Here is a 26,743-nt window from a genome sequence, read left to right on the forward strand (position 1 = left end):
TGTAAAACAAATCTTACCTTGACGTTGTCTTGCCGAGACACACCGGTCTCTCTAGGTTGGGTTGTAGCAGAGAATGTCTAATATGGCGAGAAGTTTCACTCTCACTACACTTCCGGCTTCTGAACTGGTTGCAGTTCCACTCCGATTCCATATGAGGGCGCTCACAGGACGAGTGCAGAATGAGGTCAATGGCGGTATACCCCTCAAAATCCACTTTTCTCAGGATATAATTTTTTATCTAGTAATTTGAATGTTGTATTCGAAAGGAGATGCAAAGAAATTACACATTGCTGGGTGTTAGATTTTTTAGAGTCACTTATTTGCTTTAAAAAAGTCTTTCAAAATGTCAATGACGTCAGAATGCTGACGTCATTAGCAGAATGCTAGCGTGTTATGGGCAACAACAACTCAACCTGTAAGAAATCAAAAGGACATAAGTACTCGTTCATTCAACTTTCGACCTAAAACCCATGTTGAACTTGCAAAATCTACAATCACATCTGAGATTTCTCAACGGCAATCGGGTGAAAGAGACAAATTTAGCCGTCTAGCCCCATTGACTCCCATTCATTCTGCACTCATGGCGAGCGCCCCCAGTGGAACTCTGGTGGTACTACAACCAAAATTCGGTACAATAGGGCTTAATAGGGAGTGGACAGGCTCTCCGTAGACGGGCTCTGGTTGTAGACTCATGGATTTGGCTTCAGACTGACGCGACGCCAGTTCAACGAATAACGTGATTGGCCTAATCAATTCAACAAGGTAACAACACAAGCGTTGATTGGATCTCACTCCGGCCAACGTTTGTGATCAGCTAGCGAAATTAAATCTATTTTTATACTTTAATGTGCAACAATTGGCGTTGGAAACAATCGGTATTCTTTTTGTGAATTATTCATACAGACAAATAAAAAAAATTAGCCACACAGCAGCTGCTGGGTAACTGTCAAATCAAAAACTAAACGAGATAGACGGACTTGGCCCACTGCCTACAACTGCCGTTTGTGATTCTGTGTTGCTGCATGTGTTGCTTGGCAACCTCTTTGGAACTACATTGCTTGGCGGAGGAATACATGTGTTATAACCATAGGTTATAACGTTATTGTTTTTGTTGCTGGTGTTTATTTTTTGAATAAAATAAATATTAAAATGAATATTTTTATGGAGTAACCATTTAATAAAAGTAATAACCCCCTTAGCAGTTCTAAATTCACTGTAAAACTAGGCTTCAAGGGGCTTATTGCTTTAATTTGTATGTATTAGCCTATTTATTTGCAGGATGTCCAAAGTAACGCATGTTCACTACTCCTGCTTGTGATTCTTGATCTGGCCTGCAGAGGACAGCACGAAGTTGAGGAATCTTAGTTACTCCAGCAGTACAAACGCAGGTTTGTTGTTTCCATATTCGTCGTCTTTTGTTATTAGGGGAATCTCTCTTCATCAGCTCTATTTGATGTAGCCTAGATGAAAAGATGCATGCTCTTTAAACCGCTCCTCATAAGAAACCAGAAAACTGCTCTTCCCCCCACCCCATCAGGCTCCGTCCCTTTTCTGCCCAGGTGTTGTTCATCAAAGTGAAAGTAAAATCCTGTGCTGTCATGAAGACGGAAGCATCTCGACACTAATGTCAAAGTGTTTGAGTTTCCTCATTTAGATTTTCTTGATGGAACATCAAGATGATCAGCATGACCTGTCCACAGATACATTTCCACACAGGTGAGTGTTTTGCAACAGTAATCGTCGATCGCTTATTTTCTACCTGGCGCCGCGTCCCACTCCAGGGCCATTTTGTTTTGCTAATCAGGCCTACATTATTTTACATACATCTTAATATAATGCTAAATACATGTTTACGGTTTAAAGCAGACTAATTCATTTGCATTCAGAAGGCAATCTGTGACAATCTTCCTTGTAAAAACAATGTCAATGATTACATTTTTGTATTCGAATATTTAGCTCCTGACATCATATAGGCTACAGGAGTTTCAAAGAGTTGGTTTTCTCTCATAGATTTATCAGCACAATATAAACTTGTATTTTGTAACTTGTATTTAGAGTCTGAGGACATGAACAGCTCCGGGTATTACATCACGGGTCACATGATCTCAAAATTACGGTTATGACGTGAACGCAGCATAAGCTTGTTTTGGTTCTATGGTTTTGGTTCAGGAGGAACGTAAAAGGTATGGGGTTATTATTGTTGCAATATTCCAAATAAATAGATTCATATTCACAAATAAATGTAAAGAGATTCACAAAAATGTATCGAATTCACAAATAAATAGATTAAGATCCACAAATAAATGTAAAGAGTTTCACAAAAAATTATAAAATGCACAAATAAATAAAATGAGATTTGCAAATAAATAAAATATTTACAAATGTTTTATAATTTTACAAACAACTCTGCCTGGCATTTATTTGTGAATCGGTTCCTGTGCATTTGTAGCCTGGTAATACCAGACTCTGCTACTTCGCTTTGCTTCGTAGAGATAGTCTGGAAGGGCATAATAGAAAAGTGTTTTCTTTACTGCCTGGGGGTGCTAGTCTGAAGCTTAAAATCATTGGTTACCCGTAAGCCAATCACATAACGTTTGGTTATGGCGTGTGTTATGCGCATGCTCAGCCGCATCTAACTTCCACTGTAAACACATGTATGATGCGAAAACAAAACCATCGAGCGAAATACCGGAGTGAATATGGCTGTGAACGACTTTTGCAGATTATGTGAAGTAAATCTATGCATCCACGGTACAATCAGCGTCTACGTCACGGTTCTCAGCCCGCCCTCTGTTCGTTGATTGGCCCGGCTGTTTTCAGGCCGGAGGAAAATATAAAAAGATAAGTCGCTATCTCAGACTGAGTACAGGAGCGAAATGAAATAGAGCGGAAGTACGAAGTCTGACGAAGTCAGGCTAGTGCATTTGTAAATCCCCTCACGCATTTGTGAATCGGTTCCTGTGCATTTGTAAATCCCCTCACGCATTTGTGGATTTTGAAACACTTCTAGCTTCGACGTGCAGACAAATCCACAAATACGTGGACTCCACCCACCGTGTACTCAAGCCAATCAGATAACGGCCACATCGAGCTGGCCAATCGTAGCACGTTCTCGCTTCAACCAATCACGTTTGGCTTTACACTGGGCGATCTTGCTGATTTGCTCAAATAGGAAGTGTATGCGTAAAGGCCCATAAAATATGTTTAAAATTTGGATTTTGTTAGAATTACACCATTAAACTGCTTGTCAAGCCAAGCCACAATTTTTATGAGCCTTGAAAAAAGCCAGAGAAACAGCACTTTGCATCTCTGTCATGGGAACAACGCGTTATGGACGCGTCACGTTATTCAAGATAGAACAGAAAAGCATCAAGTAGCTGACTAATGAATAACTGGGTTAAACCCATAAATAGCTACACAAGTTTTTAATTTGCATTGCAAGATTTTTATTTGCAGCATCGACCCCAGTAGCCTACTACACGCTGATGCTGAGGCTCGTACTGTTATTGGGTGGTCATTTGGGCTCATATATGGTATTCTACATGACATTTATTTATGTCCTATAGCTATTTGTCACCGCGACTGTGCTTTAAAAGGCAAAATCGTATGTTCTGTAATTTCTTGCATCGTGTCTACCCCGTGCGAGGCTATCTACACTGGGCAAACCGAATGTGCAAAACATTTGTCCTAATTGCGTGAAGTAGCCGCTACATCAGAAGAAGTGCGGGCATCCGTTTACTATCAATGAATGCCCCGCGTCCAGGACACTATCACGAAATATGATTTTTCAAGTAACCAGCACTAGTCAATAAGTAGGCTACGATCAGAGCCATTAAGAGTACGATTATGCAGGCATGTCTGCAGCTAAGCAGACGTCACATAGGGAATATGTGTTAACATTTCAAACGTGCTAGTTTTACATTATTTGAAACTGCTACGGCAGCAGTGAATAGATAGTGCATATTTGCTTTTGACGCGCTGTGTCGCGCCTCTTGCCGGTGTAGAGGCTGTTCATGATTCTCGGGATCTCTGATTATCATAATTCCCTGAATGTATCCTGATGGAAATATAAAGAGGCCTTAAACTCCAACAATCTTTTGAAAACAGAGTGTTTTTACCACACGAACAGTTCAGCGCTACTACTGCTCCTTTCAAGGATGCCGATGCAAGAATCAGCTCCCGCCCCGAGTGTAAAGCCAAACATGATTGGTTGAAGCGAGAACGTGCTACAATTTGTCCCTTCGCAAAGACCCGCCCCCCTTAGTTACTGTCGCTATGCCCGACAAGCTATGCCGTTCTCACGCCACACCAAGCGTGCCACACAAGCCCTGAAAAGTGAAGCCAAAACGTCTCAATCACCCCCCGGTGACTGGTCCTAGTATAGGTCATAAGCCCCACCTCCCCGTGTTACTCAATGGGACGTGAGACCAACTAAACAATTAAATTACACTTCAAATATCTTTTTTCCAAAGGTGGTTTCTTTCATTTGCTGTCGTTTTTGACACGCTGATGTAAGTTCAAGTGTCTGTTTCAAAAATAAGTTGGTTTTTAGTTAGTTACGTGATGCGGTGGTGTAACGTCATGATTGACAGCTGTGATTGACAGGTTCTCTGAGCGTAGTAGTCACTGAAGCACCAACGGACATTTTTTTCGGGATCTTCGAAGGACTGAGGAGATTATATTTACTTTATTTTAACAAGCCTCTTGTCGTACTGCAATCAATTTTTAAAAAAGTGTGCAGAATCCACTCTCCCTGAGTGCATTCTGCGAGAGTGAGGGCGGAGCGTTGATTTCGCGGCTTTACTTCCTGCTCACTACTGCGCAGGTCTGGTCCCGAAATCGCTACTGCGCAGACTCAAGTTCCAATATGTCAGCGCCATATCGGGACACTGGCGGCTTCAGTTCTCATAAATGGAAGAGAGCGAAGGGGCGTCGTCCATCTTTTTTTACAGTCTATGCGCCACACCATGATCTCACGCAGTGAAAAATACATCACAGAGCAGAGAGGAGACTGACAACACACTGACAGGCAGGACAGACCAGGTTACTTTTCGGTTACTTTTGATAGTAAACATATTAAACAAAGTCTCACCTTTCAAATTTGGTCATTTTTTTAAAGAAATTTAAACGATACATACCGTTTTGTGGCTCTTAAATGTGTCTGACAGATCGCTGTAGAGCAGGGGTGTCAAACTCAGTTCCTGGAGGGCCACAGCCCTGCAGAGTTTAGCTTCAACCCTAATTAAACACACCTGATCAGCTAATCAAGTCCTTCAGGCATATTTGAAAACTGCAGGTGTGTGTGTGTTGAAGCAGGGTTGGAACAAAACTCTGTAGGGCTGTGGCCCTCCAGGAACTGAGTTTGACACCTGTGCTGTAGAGCATCAGTTAAAGCTGCTCGTGAACCGATCATCTCTTCCTTCTAGTTCATTTATAGCATCAAATATACACGAATGAACATAAGAAGGAATGTTGTTTTAAACCGCGGAAAGGCGTCAGTACACGCCGTTTTTCAAGTTCAAATCCTCCCATGTTAATCTGCTATCTCTCCTGACTGCTTTGTCGGACAAAATGGCGGATGGCGGATTATGATTGGTTAGATCGCCTGTCAATCAAGCTCCCTGCGAAGGGTCAAATTGACCAGCTCGATGTGGCCGTTATCTGATTGGCTTGAGTACACGGTGGGTGGAGTCTACGTATTTGTGGATTTGTCTGCACGTCGACGCTAGGAGTGTTTCAAAATCCACAAATGCGTGAGGGGATTCACAAATGCACAGGAACCAATTCACAAATGTGTGCAGCGATTTACAAATGCACAGAAAGCGGTTCACAAATAAATGTCGGGCAGAGTTGTGTTTGTAAAATAATAAAACATTTGTAAATATTTTATTTATTTGCAAATCTCATTTTATTTATTTGTGAATTTTATAATTTTTTCAATACAATACAAATTTTTCAATTCAATACATTTTTGTGAATCTCTTTACATTTATTTGTGAATATTAATCTATTTATTTGGAATATTGCAACAATAATAACCCCATAAAAAGGTGGCTGTATGGAGGTTATAATATGACAAAACGCTCTCGGTTACTAACGTAACCTCGGTTCTCTCTAGATGAGGGAACGAGTGTTGCGTAAGCTAGCTTACGCTACGGGAAAACCCCTTTTCTCGAGAATACTGAAGCCAAAAATTATCCTTAATTTTGCATTAATTTAAAGCGCATTGCTGCACAGCAGAGCTAGGTGAACAGCTTGCACGCCTATTGGCTCGCTCTGCAGCAACTGCTGCAGCCTATTGAAGGACTGCTCGTGACGTAAGCACCAATGAGGGCGCGGGCGCCCGTGCACGTCACATCACGCCATCGTGACGTGGCTGAAGCCTATAAGGCTGGGTCCAGATAGGCTGTTCTTTGGTTTTTCACACTGAAGCGAACCAACATGTAGCACAAGCACGGCAGGGTTACGCAACACTCGTTCCCTCATCTAGAGAGAACCGAGGTTACGTTAGTAACCGAGAGCGTTCTCTTACGAGAGTACTCTTGTAGCTAGCTAGCTTACGCTACAGGAACCCAATGTAAAACGCTGTGCGTGCTAGAAAATCCACTCATATATACCCAAGGGCATGTGGCCGGGGATACAGATAATAGTGGTAATATCCGGGCCGACCGGTAGGGGTGGGCCTGAGAATATAATTAACCATTCCTGGGTGGGGGGAATGGGTGCTTAGTTCAGTACAACAGCCGGGATAGATAATCCATGGGCTGAATCTCATGAAATGATAATAATTATTTATCAGTCAGAATATATCTGAACCCGAAGGACAGATGTGAGTGTAGAATTACAGTCAGGGGAAGAATCAGCCTGATCTGTCGATCTAGTTTCCGTGCCGGCAGCACGCACATAATATACAGTCTGCTCCGATCTGAATCGAGCAGAGCAGCACATGTTATGTTAGACTGATAATAGTTTAGCCTGTAAGGCGGGGACTTCCAGGTTATAAAACCTCATAAATGTAAACGGAGAGGCCCAGCCTGCCGCCATACAAATATCCTGGAGTGAAACTCCGCTGGACCATGCCTACGAAGAGGCCATGCCTCTGGTGGAATGTGCTCTGATGCCTAGAGGGCATCGGAGGCCCTTAGACCTATAAGCTAGAGCGATAGAGTCCACTATCCACCTGGATAGGCTCTGTTTCGACGTGGCTAGACCTCTAGTGCGGCCACCAAAAGAAACGAAGAGCTGCTCTGGCTGCCTGAAAGCAGCCGATCGTTCAACATATATTCTCAATGCCCTGACAGGGCAGAGAAAATTCACATCTTCCTCACCATCGGCTCCTGGGAGAGCTGACAGTGAAATGACTTGTGATCTGAACGGAGTGGAAAGCACTTTGGGGACATAACCGTATCTTGGTTTGAGAATGACTTTGGAGTCATTTGGCCCAAACTCAATGCACGTAGCGCTCACAGAGAGCGCATGAAGGTCACCCACTCGCTTGACTGAGGCGAGAGCCACGAGGAAAGCAGTCTTAAATGAAAGATACCGCAGATCCACGGACTGAAGTGGTTCAAAGGGTTCGCCCTTCATGGCGTCCAGGACCACGGAGAGGTCCCAGATCGGAACCAGAGGGGGTCGAGGAGGGTTTAACCTCCTAGCTCCTCTCAGGAAGCGAATAATGAGATCATTCCTTCCCAGTGACTGGTCGTGCATGGGTTTTGTAAACGCTGCTATGGCCGCCACGTATACTTTGAGCGTGGAGGGGGACCTGCCCTCGTCCAGAAGCTCTTGTAGAAAGGGGAGAATCTCCGTAACGCTACAGCGTTGTGGATCTGTGTTCCGGACATTGTGGCCCTTTAGGAAGGGGAGAAAGTGTCCCAAGGCGTTCTCGACCGCTTTCATCTCCAGACAGTTTATGTGTAGGAGCCCTTCCTGGGCTGTCCACAGGCCGAAAACTGGCCTTCCCTCGTAGAGGGCGCCCCAACCTGAGTTGGAGGCGTCTGTCGAGATTACTTTCCGTTTCGAGAATATTCCCAGATCCACGCCTGACTGATACCAGTCTGTCACCTTCCAGGGATTCAGTGCAGTAACACAGTTCTGAGTCACCCTGAGGCGGACGCGGCCGGAGGTCCATGCACGAAGCGGGACCCGCGTTTTCAGCCAGTGCTGGAGCGGGCGCATGAAAAGCAAGCCTAGTCGAAGCACTGCCGAGGCCATAAGACCCAGCATCCTCTGAAAACACTTGAAAGGAAGAATGCTGCCGACCTTGAAAAGCGCTACTGAGCGCTGAATCTGCTGCGCGCGCTGTGATGTCAGCCGCGCTGTCATAGACACGGAGTCTAGATCTGTCCCTAGAAAGGAGATTTTCTGGCTGGGAGTTAGCGAGCTCTTGGACCAGTTGATTTGGAGACCCAAACCCTGTAAATGGTCGAGTAATAAAGCTCTGTGAGCTATCAGTTCTGCCTCTGACTGTGCTAGAATTAGCCAGTCGTCCAAATAGTTCAGTATTAGCATCCCCTGATGTCTCAGGGGAGCGAGCGCTGCATCCATACACTTCGTGAATGTACGGGGTGCCAACGACAGACCGAACGGTAGGACGGTGTACTGATAGCTCTGCCCCTCGAAGGCGAATCGCAATAAAGACCTGTGAAGGGGCGCTATTTGGATCTGAAAATAGGCATCCTTCAGATCCACTGAGATAAACCAGTCTCTCGGGCGAATTTACGCGAGAATTTGTCTGGTCGTGAGCATTCTGAACGATCTCTGCATTAGGGCTTTGTTTAACCGTCCTTCTTTGGGACGAGGAAGTATCTGCTGTAGAAACCTGACTCGCTCTGTGTCAGAGGAACGGTTTCTATAGCCCTTTTTCTCAGCAGCTTCGCAATCTCTGCTACTTCGTGTTTCACCGTAGTTTCGACCTTGGCTCGAAAGCGTGGAGGTCTGCGAGTGAACCAAAGTGAATAACCCCTTTCTATAGTGTTCAGTACCCAATCTGACACGCCCGGGATCATTTCCCATGCTTTTATACGTAAAGCCAGAGGGAGAATGGTATACGGGCTTCGGTCGCTGTGTGTGTGTGGCACATAGCATACAGCGCTTGCTAGTGAGCGCGCGCTCTGCACAGACATGACACAGTGACTGTTTATTGATGGGTTCTCTGTACACAGAACGCATTTTGTGTTTGATAACGGGGGCTCTGAGTGAGTGTGTGTCACAGAGCGACCCGTGTTTGTGTGTAGTGGTGAGCACTGAAAAGCGGGCACCTTTACTACATTTGAAACACATGTGGCGTGAGCCGGTTTTATTGATGTGGGCCGTGAATGCGTGTGCAACATTGAACTGGCCGTGCTTATGTGTAGGGGTGAACACTGGGGCATGGACACGTGACCTACACTTATAACACCATCGACGTGAGCCGGATAAAAAGAAACATTGCTCTTTTTGAGATTTATTTGGGCGGCCGTGAAAACGGCCTTTGGGTACAGGCGAGCGTGCTGTGCAACAGGCTCGTTGGCTGTGAAATACACATCTCCAGTCGCCTCTGCTGAGGGAACTGAGAGAGCGAAGCGCGCTGATTTTGATGGCGGTCCTGCCGCAGCGAGACTCGACCATCTCTGTCTTCCTAGCGTGGTCAGGAAGACTTTGCGGGCTCAGGTTTCAGCACTATCTTGGGCCTGGGTCCCCGGGGGGGAGGCGGCCTGTGGCGGCTCGACGAGCGCGAGCGCTGCTGAGAGTCCCTGGGCTGACGGCGCTGTGAAGCTGGCGGCGGAGGAGGCGGTGGCGCTGATTTTCGGTTGGGCGGCTGTTTTGAGCGACCCGTCGCGGAACTAGAGTGCTCCGGTAAGAAGTGCCGCATAGCTTGCGATGTTTTCTGCACTTCCGAATACCGTTCTGTAAAGCCCTTGACTGCCGGGCCGAAGAGGCCTGATGGCGACACCGGCGCGTCGAGGAAAGTGGCTCTGTCGGACTCCTTCATGTCGGACAAAGTTAACCACAAGTGTCTCTCGGTGACAGTGAGAGCCGCCATGTTCCTCCCGATGGCCTGAGCAGCGGACTTAGTGGCTCGCAGCGCTAAGTCCGTCGCGCTCCTGAGATCGGTGAAGTTCTCCGGGTTCGGGCCCGCCTCGTCCATAGTGCGGAGAAGGTTGGCCTGAAACACCTGGAGCACAGCCATTGAGTGAAGCGCTGAAGCGGCCTGACCGGCGGCGGCGTAGGCGCGACCGATCAAAACCGAAGTTGTCCTGCAGGCTTTCAAGGGCAGCGAAGGCTTGGACTGCCAGCCGGAGGAAGGCGGGCAGAGATGTGTGGCTACTGATTCCTCGACCCGAGGAATGCTGAGGTAGCCTTTAGGGGTGGGGGAAAAAATCGATTCTTCGATGCATCGCGATGCGGACGTGGACGATTCTGAATCGATTCACAAATGTCAAAAAATCGATTTTCAAAAAAAAAAAAAATATATATTTTTTTCTAATAACGTAATATTGACGGAACGCAAAAGGCGGAACTATAAGCGGACGTGCAGTGCGCGGACAGTCTGTTGCGTGCACATAACAGAGACGCGCACATAACAGAGTCGCGCACATACATAACAGACGCATGAAGGCTTAGCGCCAAATTCGAACGGCACCTTCTTCGGTAAAAGCTAACGTATGTAAAATTGGCAATTTCATTGTTACCTATTTAGTATTTTTGTATGAGAGCTGCTTTCTGTATTGTTTAGTTTTCACATCAGTATACTGTGTAAACCGATCTGTTATACGTACGTTATGCAATATGTGCAATTTCAGTCACAAAAAGTTACATTTTGACTGTGCTCTCTGCAGATGTTCATTCACTTTTTTTGTTTAAGCTGTTTTTGATTGTAGTATACAGCAAACATTTCAAGTCATAACTCTTTATTATTTAGTTGTGTATAAGAGTGGCTTTGTTGTATGTTACTAATTATACGGAAGTCCAGCATTATATTTGTATGAGAGCTGCTGGTAGGCCTACATAATTCTATATTTTTTAACGAAAACTGTTTGTGATTTTGCTACAGCAAAATGTTTTTTGTCTGAAGGATTATATTGCTCATTGGAAATAACAAGAGGATGTTGGTTAGAAGTCTATAATTAAATGCTAGAGATTCAGAATATGCTGAAGTTTGTAATCATTTACTACAAGTACGCTGCTAGTACAGGTACACATTTATTTTCCTGTTGGTTCATGTTGGGACATATGCTGGCAAATGTAACCTTACAGTTGACTTTCCAAATCACTTCCATTTGTTTTATTAATAAAATTAATATAGGAAGTATTGGAAGTAAGTTCGTTATGGGTCATCATAAATACTTTGCTTTAAAAGTACCAAGTAAGTAAAAAAATAAAAATAATCGTTTATAATCGATAATCGTTACCCTCTGAATCGGAATCGAATCGTGAGGTGCCTAGAGATTCCCACCCCTAGTAGCCTTTGTCTTTCGCGCCGTCAATGTGAGAGAGCGTCGAAGAGAAATTTGGATATTGTCGCACCCATTAGATTAAAAAAGGTCAGAGAGAAAAGTAAAGCAACATGGTACAACAATACTACGCGTGTTTTAAAGAGAGAAACCCGTAATTTAGAACGTAAATGGAAACAAACTAATTTAGAGGTCTTTAGAATCGCGTGGAAAGACAGTATGTCACGTTATAAAAAGGCCCTAAAAGCGGCCAGGGCTGAGCATCTCCGCAAACTAATAGAAAACAACCAAAACAATCCTAGGTTTTTATTTAACACCGTGGCTAGACTAACAAATAAACAGATGTCACCTGAACAAAATATTCTGTTAGAGAATATTTAATTGTAATGATTCCGGGCAGCCGCCCTTGGAAAGCGCGTGGTCCACGTGGTTCAGTCCCAGGCAGGAAACGCACAGGATGTGGCGGTCCCCGTCGCTGAGAGGGACGCGGCAGGAGCCGCATTTGGTGGAAAGAGGCATTTGCAACAACGCCTCGCTCTTTCAGGAAGCGTGTGTGGCGGGAGAGCACACACACATACAATACAATGCAATAATAGGAAGGATATAGGCGCCGGATAGCGCAGCAGGAACGGCGGTTGAAGCGGCGAGAAGATAGCCGGCTTCTGTCTGCAGAGCAGATGGCTCGTCCCGCTGAAAGGCTTTTTCGACGGGGCAGGCTTTTTCCGGAGAACATTGATGTGAAGTGACCATTTCGCTGAAGAGGTGAAAAATCAAAGAACAGTCTGGACCCAGCCTTATAGGCTTCAGCCACGTCACGATGGCGTGATGTGACGTGCACGGGCGCCCGCGCCCTCATTGGTGCTTATGTCACAAGCAGTCCTTCGATAGGCTGCAGCAGTTGCTGCAGAGCGAGCCAATAGGCGCGCGAGCTGTTCGCCTAGCTCTGCTGTGCAGCAATGCACTTTAAATTAATGCAAAATTAAGGATAATTTTTGGCTTCAGTGTTCTCGAGAAAAGGGGTTTTCCCGTAGCGTAAGCTAGCTTATGCAACACGAGAGTACTCTCGTAAGAGAACTATTTGCATTGTGTAAATGAATTGAATTGAAGTGTTATGTAACACAAATGAATATTATGTGGCATTTTATATATTTATATCTATAGTTATATGGAATATTGAACATTTGAAATTCAAAACAATTGATATGTTTTTATGGCATCATTTTATAGACATGCATTTTCAATCAGTGGATTTTTTTTGTTCTGAATTCTTAGACTCTTAAGAATACAGCATCAAGATTTCAAGATGAAGAAGAATCAAAATCAAATCAAATCCATTATTCTAAAATTCAAAATGCAGAAATTCAGATAATGCAGAAAGTAGGTCAGAGGTCATCCCCAGGGATCACGATAGAGAGTTCCAGAAAAGTCGAACGAATCATTTTGGCCAATTACAGCTGCTGTTTGTTTGGTTTATCCTCGCAGAGTTCGTGCGAACGCGAAGGTGCGCTGCAAAAATGACGTCAGTGCACGGCATTTTTTAACTTTCCGCACAACTCCGGTTCCGAAGACTCACGACTTCGAGGCGAATCTGGACGAGCTTGTACGTCTCACCACACTGGCACCCGGTTTGTGCGTGTCTAAATTAGTTGCATTCATTTACAAAATTAGTCTATAAATAGCAGATATAAGCCCTTTTAATGAAAATAAAGGTCCATTTTTAATTACAATGTTTTCGAAACTAATTGAAAATATTTAGTGAAATTATAAAATATTTAAGAGATCGTTAATATAGTTGTATAGCTACATGTTCTCCTATCCATATATTTTGTTCTAATGTCACAAGTAATAATCTCATAATTTAATGTGTTTTACACGATTCTTTTGTAGTGTGTTTTGTTGAAGTGTACTAAAATAAACATCGTCACGTGTGTACCTTACTACTTCTCACCGCTGATTCCTGATGGTTTAGAGGACAATTACTCTGAGACGTCCACGGACGATATGTGTACATTTTTAATATTTAGACCACTTCTATTATTGATTGCTATCAGGATGTGAAGAGAGTTTCAACCAGAATAACAAAAAAGTGTTTATGAAATAAATTGCCTACCTTACCTTGAAGAATTAAAAGTTGGTAAAGCGTGATTTTCATGCTAAATGGCTCCATTTCGTGATTACCTGAGAATGACTTGTGGTAATTAATTTAGCATAAATGTAAAAAAATTCCCTTCATGTTCTGTTTCAGTTCATTTAAGATGCAAAGATCAAAGTCATCAGACCCCAGCTGTGTGTCCATGAAGAGTGACCGGACAATGGATCCTCCATGTAACTTTAGTGGACACACTGATCCTGGGTTTAGGTGAGTGCTGTTCTTAACCATTTACCTTATTACATCTGTGTTGAAACTAAGAAAATTGTTCATAATTAATGCTGTGAAGGGACTAAAGTAGCTGTATGTAATGCATTCCAGACATTATTAATTAAGTGATCATAATTAACATAAGAACGTAAGAAAAAAAGAACATCACAATGTCCAGAAATCAGTTTCAATAGTACATTGAGTTTAATGTATCGACATAGAACTCATGTTTACATCATTATGATCAGCATGACCTGTCCACAGACACATTTCCACACTGGTGAATCTTACAGATACAGTGATGCAACAGTTTAAGTAATCGCTTATTTTTCTACCTGGCCCCGTATTCCACTCCAGGGCCAGTGTGTTTTGCTAATTACATTATTTTACATCTTAATACAATGCTAAATACATTTTAATGGTTTAAAGTAGACTAATGAATTGCATTCAGAACGCCAATACTTTGTGCTAAAAAAGACTGTTTAGTGATGTTGTGACGATCTTCCTTTTAAAAACAATATTTCGATTTTTGTAACCGAATATTTATCTCCTGACATCATACATAGAAGTTTCAAAGAGTTGGTTTTCTCTTATAGATTTATGAGCACAATATAAAAGTCACCATGGAAATGGACGCTAAGAAAAAGACGCCATACTACTTCTTTCTTCTTTGTTTACTGGCGATTTACATACTTGCATATCGCCACCTATTTGGTGGTTGTGCAATAATTTTTCAATCTTATCATTTAGTAATCTTTAATTACTGTGAATAAGAACTATATTGTTTGTTTGTACTAATTATATAATAAGAAAGTGATACAACTAAATATAGTCTGTGCTTGCAAAGAGAATGTGGCTGTTCATTGCATTTGGACCGAATGGATTAACGTAAAATATTATTTTCATTCAAAAAGGCTCCATTTCGTATGACTTGTGGTAATTAATTTAGCATAAATATTCTAAATTCCCTTCATGTCCTGTTTCAGATTAGACCAGATGCAAAGATCGAAGTCATCAGACCCCAGCTGTGTGTCCATGAAGAGTGACCAGTCAATCGATCCTCCACGCAACTTTAGTGGACACACTGATCCTGGGTTTAGGTACTAAACCATTTATCTTAGTACATCTTCTGTGTTGAAACTAAGAAAATTGTTCATTATTAATGCTGTAAAAAGACTAAAGTGACTGTATGTAATGCATTTTAGACGTTTAAAAGATATTAATTAACAGCTCACATATGTGGATGTAAACGTGCTGTAAAGTCTCCAACAGCATAATAAATATTAATGGATTAATTCGGTCACCTGAATCATTTTATTACAAAAGTCATGAATTTAAGAGTGCGATTTATATTCACTTGTGTTCAACTTCACTGCACAGACCAGATCCTCCAGACCCCAGCTGTGTGTCCATGAAGAGTGACCAGTCAATCGATCCTCCACGTAACTTTAGTGGACACACTGATCCTCGGTTTAGGTGAGTGCTGTACTGAACCATTTATCTTATTACATCTGTTGTGTACAGGAAAATCCTTGGTGTTAAATTAATACCGTTTTGTGTTTATAAGGGAATCACCAGCAGCGGTGGCGTAACTTCGTTTCAAAAAGTGGGTGGGACAGGAGTGTGTGTGTGTGGGGGGGGGTTTGGGGTTGCTAATAACAATGCTATATAAGATATCTATTGCAGAAAAAAAGAACATTACGATGTCCAGAAATCAGTTTCAATTGTACATTGTGTAACAATAACTACTCTGGGTAAATGCAAATTAGCTCAAGAATATAGGGAATTTTAGCAATATTAATAATCATAACTCATGGTCATAATTCATAAATCGCATGTGCATTTACTTTATCAATTATAGGAAATGCCTCGTTCTGTAACTGGTCTCGTCATCCGTTATTCGTCCAGCGAATAAATGTAAGACTATCACAGTTTAAGAAGAAGTATTCCTGTTTACAAAACTCCAGGAAAGTTTATCTTCTGGCCACGAACATAAAACTTTCTGAGTTTATGAATTAAGAATTACTCAATGTATTCTATAATAACGAGCTTGTAGCTTCAGATCTTTTAGTTTCATTGACTTATAAGGTGGATTTTGAAACACAGAGGCAGTTAAAAGTATAAATGGATTTTAATAAATGTAAAACTAAAGATTATATGAGCTACAAATACAAACGTACGTAAAAATACAAACAATAAAACAAACAAACATTTAACCAAACAAGAAAATACGTGATCAGAATAAAATGAAATGAAAGAAAGAAAGAAGAGTAGAGGAAAAAGGGGTAACTTAATTCACAGACCTAAGAGATAGACACCAGGAAATCAGCTTTCATAGAATTCAATATACTTTCAAGTTTGTTCTCTGTTCGAGTGATGCTGAGGTAGGAAGCGCAGATGGTGTCCTCTTTCTGCTGCGTCTTCCGGTGTCGCGTGACGTTTAAAAGGCTCACTTGAATTTAACGTTACCGAGAAAGTTCAGATCGTTTCCCTTTTGGAGGGGAAAGGCACGTATGAGCTTAGTTGCAAAGACCGGCAGCTACGACTCGAACATGTGTTGGTCCGAGGAGAAGGCCAAAGCCTTTCCAGAGGTTCCTGGAGAAGCGTTGCCGGGGAGGAGAGGAGGAAGGGTGAGAGATCGATGAGAGAAGAGCGAGCGATGAGACAAGAGAGAGAGAGAAACTGAAAGTTTGGACTTTTATCAGCGTCCCATGTACCGCCCCCTTCTTCGTGGAGGACGAATCAGAGGTCGAGATTTTTCCTAGCGGGAAGATCCCTTTGTTCGTCTGGCACAGTCTCCTGGCTCGGGTTACAGTGACGATTGACTTAAGCCTTTCGGTTACAGAAATATGAAATGTGTAAACAATGTATATTACTGCATTCTGCTATTGGAATTCAACTCCGTCAGAGATATCAAAAATAAAATATAAACGTTGTGGTAATGCAAAGTTACAGGAGATATGCAGAATTACACACATTTAAAGTTTGATTAAACACAATAAAATTGTCAGTGTTTCCGTTATGGCAAGTGACGACACTTGAGAAACACAGGAATACATATCAACATTTAGTGGCTTGTTGTGTAAGGGATTTCTGTTTGAAAGTCCATGTGTGTGTGTGTGTGTGTGTGTGTGTGTGTGTGTGCGCGTGGAATGTCTGGAATGTCTTTGAGGCTTGTCACGTGATTCAAAGGCATGGGGGTTTTAGAGGGGATTCTCCCAAAACAGGGTTCTTTTTGTGACTCATGTCCCTCTGGGGAGCCACAAAGATGCAATTTTGACTGTTCATGGTAGACTTAGAGGCACCATGAACAGACTGTTGTCTAAGGGGACAACGGAGGATGTGTTTGGAGACCAGCATTTACTAATTTGAACAGCATGTGACCGCATGTCCTAGTCATTGTCGTTACAATTGAGTGTAATGTATTGTTAGAAACTTTATTCCTTCATCGAAGCAAGACCAGGAGACGTTGGGATCGCGTTCAAACAGAAGTTATTCTTTTATTGAGGACTTCGCGTTGCGTTGCTGCAGCCATCCAACAGTCTAACTTAGTTCTATACAGTATAGTTTTTTATACATTTACAAGGAGGAGGGACTGTAAATCCACAAGGTGGAGACAAATCCAAACAAAGCATGCAAATGAGTATACAGGTTTAGGTAACACACCCTAGACTGAGGGTCTGGCCAATCCTAATTCAATCAGCATAACAGTCTATTGCATTGCTAATCCAATCAGCCTAACGATTCAACATCTGGGGCTGGGGCTCCAAGAGCAATTTGGGCTCCGAAAGCCATTTGCAGAACAAAAGGTGACAGTCTCAGTGATCTGACTCATTTAACTTATAATGGAGAAAACAGGAATTGCAACTTTGCTGAGCCGAATCATTCATGTGATATGTTAAAAGCTAAATACAATATTCTTTACTGTGATGTTATGTACGGAAGCATATTTGAAATAGATTCTTAAAATTTGCTAATCTTCAGTATCAACATAGAACTCGTGTTTAATGTGATAGTTGCATTCTTATGTCTATAGTCTATTATAATACAATATATTGTTAGTCTCGAGATTCTTCACATCAGTGAATAAATACATAGATCTGCATCAACATTTGTATTCACTCGTGGCCTGGGGCCTCATTTATAACCGTTGCATATGCACAAAATAGGCCCTGACAGAGGCGTACGGCACTGCCTAAAACTCTAACATTGCCTAACATTCCTAACTGCTGCTGCTGCGCCTTGCGTTTTTGCAGTTGAAAAAAAAGCAACTTTTTTTCCACTGTCCAGTCGAATGAATGGAGAGGCGGGCCTTCCGTTTTAGTGATGAAAGCTAGTTGCTTGAACCATAGATATCATATAAAGGCTAGATGTCTTAAGGCGGAGTCACTTCCAGCATCACCGGCGGCCATCTTACCACAGGGATCTGTGAATTAAGGTGAGTGTGGACGTCGACCTCCATTGGCCAGCAGCGCGGACGAGACATCTAGCCTTTATTATATGATATCTATGGCTTGAACGCCTGGGGAGTGCGATGATGGAGGATAAACTTGTGGTGCTCTCGCAGGTTACCAGGAGCTTAACGACTTCACGAATTGTAACTACCACAATGTTAACGGAAAGTAAATAAAGTTAATAAAAGGCTGATTTGACTTTTACTTGACTGACAGGACAGCTGTTTCAGTGGTTGCCTAGCAACATAAAAACGCAGCGCACTGCTCGTTCTGTGTGATGGAGCAGTGCTGTGCACCTCGCGTTTTCGAACCTGAAAAACGCGTTAGGTGTGATCGGGGCCTAAGTCTTCTCCAGTTCAATGATCATTATACATCACATCTGCATTCCATCCCTGCATTGCTCTTCCCTCTGCACTACTATATAAACTTGTTATGCTCAATAAACCTTGTCTGTCCTCTTCTGATTGTGACAATATTAAGGGCGTTTTCACACTGGCAGTTTAGTCGGTTGCACTCGAACTGTGACACGATTCATGTGAATGTGAAAGCAACACGGACTGTGGTGTGCACTTGTTCAGGAAGAAAGATAACCTACGCATGCGCTTTAGAAGATGACAATGTATGAAGTTCAACAAAACACATGTAAGGGATGATAGTGTTGATGATTTACCTCGAATACGAGCGAGAGTGAGTCTGCAGTGTGTTCGCAGATAGCGAGGGCTTTAAAATTGTCATTCAGTGTCTTTGTTCGAGTTACCATGTGTCTCTTGCATTGTCTATGCATACATTGACGTATGACGGATCTCAAAAAACATGTCCGCCATCGGCCAATGAATTTGTTTCTGTTTCTGAATTTCTGTTTCAGTATATTTCCTATGGTAAATTTCCTGTTTTGACTGTAAATGGTAATTTCCATCTATGATTGAGATGATAACAGGCTTGCTAAATAAAACATATTTTTACGCATGTGCTTAAAGGCCTTAAACCGCTTGAACCCTGATAAAAGACTATATTTCTAAAATAGTCTTCCTGTTCCAGTTTGGAAACCACTGCTGTATTCAATGCATTTCAGAATGAAAAGCTTGATTTAAGTCTGATATGTGAATATGACCACTATAACAGTTGCACTTGCTGTTATGTCTCCAAAAGCATAATGCGTTTTAATTAAATTATTCATTCACTAAGGCCTCGTTTACACTGCAGGTCTTGATGCCCAATTCTGATTTTTTGCCTATATATTTTTTTGACCGTCCGTTTACACGTTCTTTCAATTGTGACCCATATCCAATTCCACACTTGCCATCAGTGTTGGGTAAGTTACTTTAAAAAAGTAATTATTTATAGTTACTAGTTACTTCTCACAAAAAGTAACCGCGTTAGTAACTGAATTACATCATTACAAAAGTAACTGATTACCAGGGAAAGTAACTATTGCGTTACTTAAAAAAAAAAAAAAAAAAAGTTTAAATATAAGAACTTTCTTGGAATCCCCCTAATATGAAATGTTAAATGAATGAAATGGACACTAAATAGAACATCTTATTATTATAAAACATTGTACACTACACTAGTCATCTACACTAGTTTAATGTTGCTGTGGGACAATGTGAGAGACACCTATTAACTTAAATATTAAAATATTATCATTACTATAGTGGAACAACAAAACACAATAGATGGTTTAGAACTTTTAATATTTATTGCACAGACCACAACTGGCCAACCAATAAGTCTAAAAATAAATTATGCTTCTTAATATACCAAAAATAAATAAATAGAAATAAAAAGTATACATACACTCTTTGTAGTGCATATAATTAAAATTATAAAACTCACACACCTTTACAACTGGTAGACATACTGTATAGCCTACTTGAAGTATTTTCTTCCTCACAATCTTTTGGGGGTTTATTTTTATAACCTACAGAGAACGTCATCATCAGAGGTTATTTTAGCCAAATTCTAGTCGTGTTTGCCGCCGCACGTGTTCACAACCGGTCAAACAAAGATGTTTTCTTTGAACGTTCCCTGCAGGTTATTTTGGAGTTTTATTTTATAACCATGTTATTTAAACTAATTAAAACATTGTATATAATACCAGTATGCTACAGAGATTATTCTAATGCTGAAATGTGTAATTTATTTATGAATAAAGTATTTATGCTCGACACATTCGGTATCTCTCGCGCACTCGCGGCGTTCACCGCGCTTTTGTCCAGTCCGGTGCCTCATAAACACACACACACCAGAGAAAAAACTTTGCAGCTCCTATGGCTGAGAGAGAGCCTACTCGGATGAAAACCGCTTCAGTGAGCTCAATTATAGTAACGCCACATTTTATTGACAGTAACGGTAACGGCGTTGTAACAGAGGAAACAGTAATTAGTTTGATTACTTGTTACTGAAAAAAATAACGCCGTTAGTAACGCCGTTTATTTATAACGCCGTTATTCCCATCACTGCTTGCCCCATACTATCTGAAACATCGCACATGCTTAAAGGGTTAAATTATCTTGCACAGATGGGCGAACGCAAAATATGCTTGATGCTAGCTCTGCGATATATGCGAAGTTCGCCAAACATCACCATGATTTGAGGCGGAGGAGGACGAAAAGGGCCATCATTGCAGCCTCCGCATATGCTTCAGTTATTGTGTGCGAGAGATCTCAGGACTGGCGGGAGCATATTGTGTTTAAATGTTGGCTTTAACGAGGAGCAGTGGGTCCGAAATTTTTGGATGAGCAAGCCAACCTTTGATATGTTGTCAACTTTTGTCGACGTTTTGTCGGGCCATCCATCCCTTTGCAAATGCGCGTTGGGACAGTCGGGTTTTCTCTCGTCATTAAACCGCGGAGACGTTGCCTAATGCCTCCGAAAATCTGATCAGCCTGTTTACATGACCGTCGCATTGGCACATATCTGATTTATATCTGATTTATTTCACATATGAATGAGGCCTGAAACCAATCTCGAAATATCCGAATGCATGTTTTTTTTTCCTGTTTACACTGTCATAGAACACATCGGATCTGTGTCACATGTGAGCAAAAAATCGGAATTGGGTCACATTTCACTAACAGTGTAAACAAGGCCTTAGAACAATCAACCCTTACAAAAGTGATTAATATTAGAGTGTGTATTATATTAATTTGTGTTTATCTTCACTGCACAGACTTGACCCTTCAGACCCCAGCTGTGTGTCCATGAAGAGTGACTGGTCAATGGATCCTACACTGAAGTTTAGTGGACTCACTGATCCTGGGTTTAGGTAAGTGCTGTAATAAACATTTACATTTATTCAAAGAGACTTACATAGTGTCATGGATCCTAACACAATAAAATATCTTGGTACAATGTGTGTATATTATTTCTTTATCTTACAGTAGTGGCCCTCAACATGCCGAAGCCCTCAATACATTCAGATCGAATGTGAGGAAGAAGTTTCAGTGTGTGTATGAGGGAACAGCAAAGCAGGGAAACCCAACACTGCTGAATGAGATCTACACTGATCTCTACATCACAGAGAGTGATTGTGGAGAGATCAATAATGAGCATGAGGTGAGACAGATTGAGACTCAATCCAGGAGAGCAGCAACAGAGGACACACCGATCAAATGCACTGACATCTTTAGACCTTTACCTGGACAAGACAAACCCATCAGAACTGTGCTGACAAAGGGAGTCGCTGGCATTGGAAAAACAGTCTCTGTGCAGAAGTTCATCCTGGACTGGGCTGAAGGGACAGAGAATCAGGAGATCCAGCTCATGTTTCCACTTGCTTTCAGAGAGCTCAACCTAATGAAGGACAAAACACTCAGTCTCTCAGAGCTTCTTCATGTCTTTTTCCCTGAAACAAAAGAAATGAAACCATTCAGTGATGAATATAAAGTGGTCTTTGTTTTTGATGGTCTGGACGAGTGTCGTCTGTCTCTGGATTTTAATGTGAAACTGTGTAATATATCTGAATCAGCCTCAGTGGACGTGCTGCTGACGAACCTCATTGTGGGGAATCTGCTTCCCTCTGCTCTCATCTGGATCACCTCCAGACCAGCAGCAGCCGATCTCGTCCCCTCTGAGTGTGTCCATCGAGTGACTGAGGTACGAGGATTCAATGATCCACAGAAGGAGGAATACTTCAGGAAGAGAATCAGTGATCAGAGTCTGGCCGATAAAATCATCACACACCTGAAGTCATCAAGGAGCCTCTTCATCATGTGCCACATCCCAGTGTTTTGCTGGATCTCAGCCACTGTTTTAGAAAAGATGTTGAGTGAAGCAGAGAATGAAGAGATTCCCAAGACTCTCACTCAGATGTACACACACTTCCTGATCATTCAGACCAACATCAAACATGAGAAGGACTATAAGAAGAAAGTGAAGGATGAAGACATGATCCTCAAACTGGGGAAACTGGCCTTCCAGCAGCTTGTGAAAGGCAACCTGATCTTCTATGAGGAAGACCTGAGAGAGTGTGACATTGATGAGACAGAGGCATCAGTTTACTCAGGATTGTGCACTCAGATCTTCAGAGAGGAGTTGGGCTTGTATCAGGGGAAAGTCTTCTGCTTTGTTCATCTGAGCATTCAGGAGCATCTAGCCGCTCTTTATGCTCTGCTTTCATTCCTGCTGTACCAGAGGGATGTGCTCAATGAAACCCTCAGCTCAAAACATGCACACGAGTTCACGTGTCACACGATATCTGACCTGCATCAGAGAGCCGTGGACAAGGCTCTGCAGAGTAGAAATGGACATCTGGATCTTTTCCTGCGGTTTCTTCTGGGTCTCTCACGGGAGTCCAATCAGAAGCTCCTGAGAGGCCTTCTGTCGCATGTTAGAAACATCTCGTACAGTGAAGAGAAAACGGTTGAATACATTAAAATGAGAATAAGAATGAATCCCTCACCAGAGAAATCCATCAATCTGTTCCACTCTTTAAATGAACTGGGTGATCATTCTCTCGTAAATGAAATACAGGAGTGTCTCAGATCTGGAGGTCTTTCAAGCACCAAATTGTCCTCGTCACAGTGGTCAGCTGTTGTCTTTGTTTTATTAACTTCAGAGTGTTTGGATGAGTTTGAGTTAAAGAAATACATAAGCACTAGTCGAGACCAAAACCACACGTCACCGGATGAAGTTCTTCAGAAGCTCTTGCCTGTAGTTGAAGCCTCCAGATCAGCTCAGTAAGTCTGAGGACAATCTGTGTGTGTGTGTGTGTGTGTGTGTGTGTGTGTGTGTGTGTGTGTGTGTGTGTGTGTGTGTGTGTGTGTGTGTGTGTGTGTGTGTGTGTGTGTGTGTGTGTGTGTGTGTGTGTGTGTGTTGTAGTGTTGTAGTGATGTATTTCTTTGTTGTCAATGGTAGTAATATTTTGGCCCGATTTTTTTTAAAGAAAAGTCACACTTGGAAAAACAAAAGGGATTTCCTTATTTTTATATTACTTTTATATATTTTTCAGATCGTAATTTACACGCAATACAGCAAAAGTCAACAAAATAATAAAAACATTGTATTTAGTATTTAATATCTCTCTGTGGTTGTGTAGTTCCTGCTGAACTGAGAGATTAAAGTGTGTGTCGTTGTTCTACAGGTTGAGATGGTGTATGATCACAGATGAAGGTTGTGCTGCTCTGGCTTCAGCTCTGAGATCAAACTCACACCTCAGAGAACTGGATCTGACTGTGAATGAAATAGGAGGTAAAGGTCTGACGCTGCTCTCTGATAAACTGAAGGATCCTCACTGTAAACTGGAGAAACTGAGGTAAGATCATACATTAATCTTAACTGAGACTAGAATAATGTTATTTTAACCCTTTAATTCCTATTGTATCATATTTGATCTAAATTATCAACATGATCAAAAACCTGTTGCACACAATCTACTACTTGCCTTCTGTTGTCTGGTTGATGGTTTATATTTTTTTTTAGCAAGTAAAAGGCAAGTATAATTTTAAAACGTGTCGCTTCAGCTCGTGGGTCATGTGACTTTTTGCTGTGAAATCTTTACGGATTTTTAAGTAAACATAAGAATAACCTTTATAATGTTAGTAATATTTCAAGATGATCATTTTCTGGACTGAAGCAACTTAGGTTTACTTGATTATCCATACATCTTTTTTGAAAAATCATGTTCAAATGTATTAAATATGATCATCAGGCTTTTGAGGAAGGTTTATTCAGGTTTCCCGCGCATCCTTAAAAAGTCCTAAATTAGATTTGTAAAATTTAAGGCCATAAAAAGTCTTATTTTTACTTATGAAAGGTCTTAAATTTTAGATGACACTTTGACTTAGACGTATTTCTAATTAGCGTACGTATTATTTTTTATTATTCTATCTTTGTGGATTTGCTTGTTCACGTGACAATTCGGGTCATTCTCGGCAGCATTACGTCTGTCTCCTGCACGCGAGAGGAGAGAGGGAGAAGAAAGTTGGTAAATGTCAGTTCAATTGTAAGTTCATTCTTTATGTGCTTAGGAGTGTGCGATATGTATCGTCTATGATGATATTGTAATCATTGTTTTAACTATGTATGAGGCACTGCGAGCTGACATCGCATTTATCTCTCATGCTTTGCTTTCACTGCGTGATGTGTCAGTGCAGTTATAGTAACGTTCTGTATGTCCCCAAATGAGTTTTTGTCTTATATTTATATCATATTATGTTATATATTAGATCAGGGTTCACCAATCTCGGTCCTGGAGGGCCGCTGTCCTGCAGAGTTTAGCTCCAACCAGCTCCAACACACCTGTTTGAAAGTTTCTAGTAATGAGACCTTGATTAGCTGGTTCAGGTGTGTTTAATTGGGGTTGGAGCTAAACTCCGCAGGACAGCGGCCCTCCAAATGGAGTGTAAATAAATTAATGCCGCTTCTGTGTCTCCTCTGCATTGCAAAGATGGATTTTGATTTAATGATTTGATTTGACTGTAACAGTGGCACTGTGTTATTATTCTAATAGAATTGAATTTGAATGTTAGAATTTGACATAAAAGGTGATGCATATCTCTAAATATGTTTAGAAAACATGTCCATATATTGGTGAAAATGCCCCTGAAAATCAATTTAAGGTGGCCAATATTGACCCTTAATAAAAATGTTCATTTCTCTCACTGCTGTGAACTGACCACTGCATAGAATATGAATAATATGAATATCTTCATGAGTCTGCTGTCAATAACAGGCCTAAACCAGCCATGGTACCAGTACAAAACACAATCAGTAAAGTATCATCTAATTATTATCAACAAAACTTCAATATTCCGCACCCCTAATGTAAGGTATTCATTTTGATTTCTTCACGTCTTAAAAATCCTTAAATCATCTTACTAAGACATGTTTTTGGCAGAAATAGAGTGACGACTGATATTTATATGCATTTTATGTCAGTGGTTCTCAACTCTGGTCCTGGGGATTATATATATTATTTGCAGTGTAAATAATTGTCTGACTCAGCGTCACTTACAAAACATTTTAAATGTAAAACGTTACCATTTCCTTCCCATTCTATCCTTCAAATGCAATTAGTGTTTTCACAATAGTGTGAAGAGCATGATAGTGGTTATGATTCGGCTCCTCTCTGTCTGTGCTCGACACCAACAGCTCCTGCGTGCAGCAGATCGTACAGCACTGAGCCCTGTTATTATACCGTCTGTGTCGCTGCTAATCTGCTTAGACGGAGTCAAGTGCTCATCACTGATCATTATTTGCGTGAAAATATTTTCTCAGAACATCTGCTATTTAGATCAGAATATAAAGCAGAATTATCATGTGACAAGCAATCCTCGCTGGCTAAAACATTAAAACACAGCATGCCACAGGAAAAGTGTTCAAAAACAGCGCATTCACTACAAATATTTCTACTTAAATTAATAAAAACTGTTGCAATTTCTGGATAATTATTTCATTACATTTCAGTGCTTAACTCCATTAATGAGTGGCATATTTAACCTAAATGTGTACTCTTACGGAACAAAATATAATGCGAAATATTACATAATACATTTACATATATTGGAAACTAGTGCTTATATTTTCAATATACTGCAATATATGCTTTGACCATGTATGGCTATATATTGTTTTATGGTTCTTAATCTAACCCCTTTTTTGGTTCTTAAATATAGACACCTTCTACCTTATTTTAACTATTCTCAGGTTAGGTAAAGTAAGCCAAATCTGTCCTAAATAATAAGTATTTTGAATTTCCATACTTACAATATTTAGATCACAGAAGACTTCTCCGTGGTCAGTTCAGCTCAATCTTTTGTAAAACAAAGACTTATGGCAGGCGAGCTTCTTAATTTCAATTATATAAATTTTTTTATTAAATACAGGTTAATTAGTTTTCATAAAAGGTACTAATATATAAAATAAAAATAAAAGTAAATCAAAACCAAATAATTTACAAGCTTTCATCTTCATGAAGCGCAATGGCAAGGCATCTAACACCGGAGAGGCCGTCCTTGGTGAATCAGCGTCTGACGTTGATATGTTACACTATA

The 26,743-nt window shown here is 41.4% G+C and overlaps 1 protein-coding gene across 1 annotated transcript in view; it reads left to right on the forward strand.

The window, feature by feature from the left end:
* Positions 1 to 1,598: 1,598 nt before the first annotated feature.
* LOC311286574 (NACHT, LRR and PYD domains-containing protein 12-like) overlaps positions 1,599 to 26,743 on the forward strand; it is a 56,476-nt gene continuing 31,331 nt past the window's right edge. The window contains exons 1-7 of the mRNA XM_084402790.1: positions 1,599 to 1,716; positions 13,681 to 13,794; positions 14,781 to 14,894; positions 15,175 to 15,270; positions 21,421 to 21,516; positions 21,632 to 23,428; positions 23,833 to 24,003. Of these exons, the coding sequence (XP_084258916.1) occupies positions 1,664 to 1,716; positions 13,681 to 13,794; positions 14,781 to 14,894; positions 15,175 to 15,270; positions 21,421 to 21,516; positions 21,632 to 23,428; positions 23,833 to 24,003 (2,441 nt within the window). The 5' untranslated portion in view covers positions 1,599 to 1,663. The remainder of the gene's footprint in view (positions 1,717 to 13,680; positions 13,795 to 14,780; positions 14,895 to 15,174; positions 15,271 to 21,420; positions 21,517 to 21,631; positions 23,429 to 23,832; positions 24,004 to 26,743) is intronic.

This window comes from Rutilus rutilus (genome assembly GCF_951802725.1).
Source record: "Rutilus rutilus genome assembly, chromosome: 2".
Lineage (NCBI taxonomy): Eukaryota > Metazoa > Chordata > Actinopteri > Cypriniformes > Leuciscidae > Rutilus > Rutilus rutilus.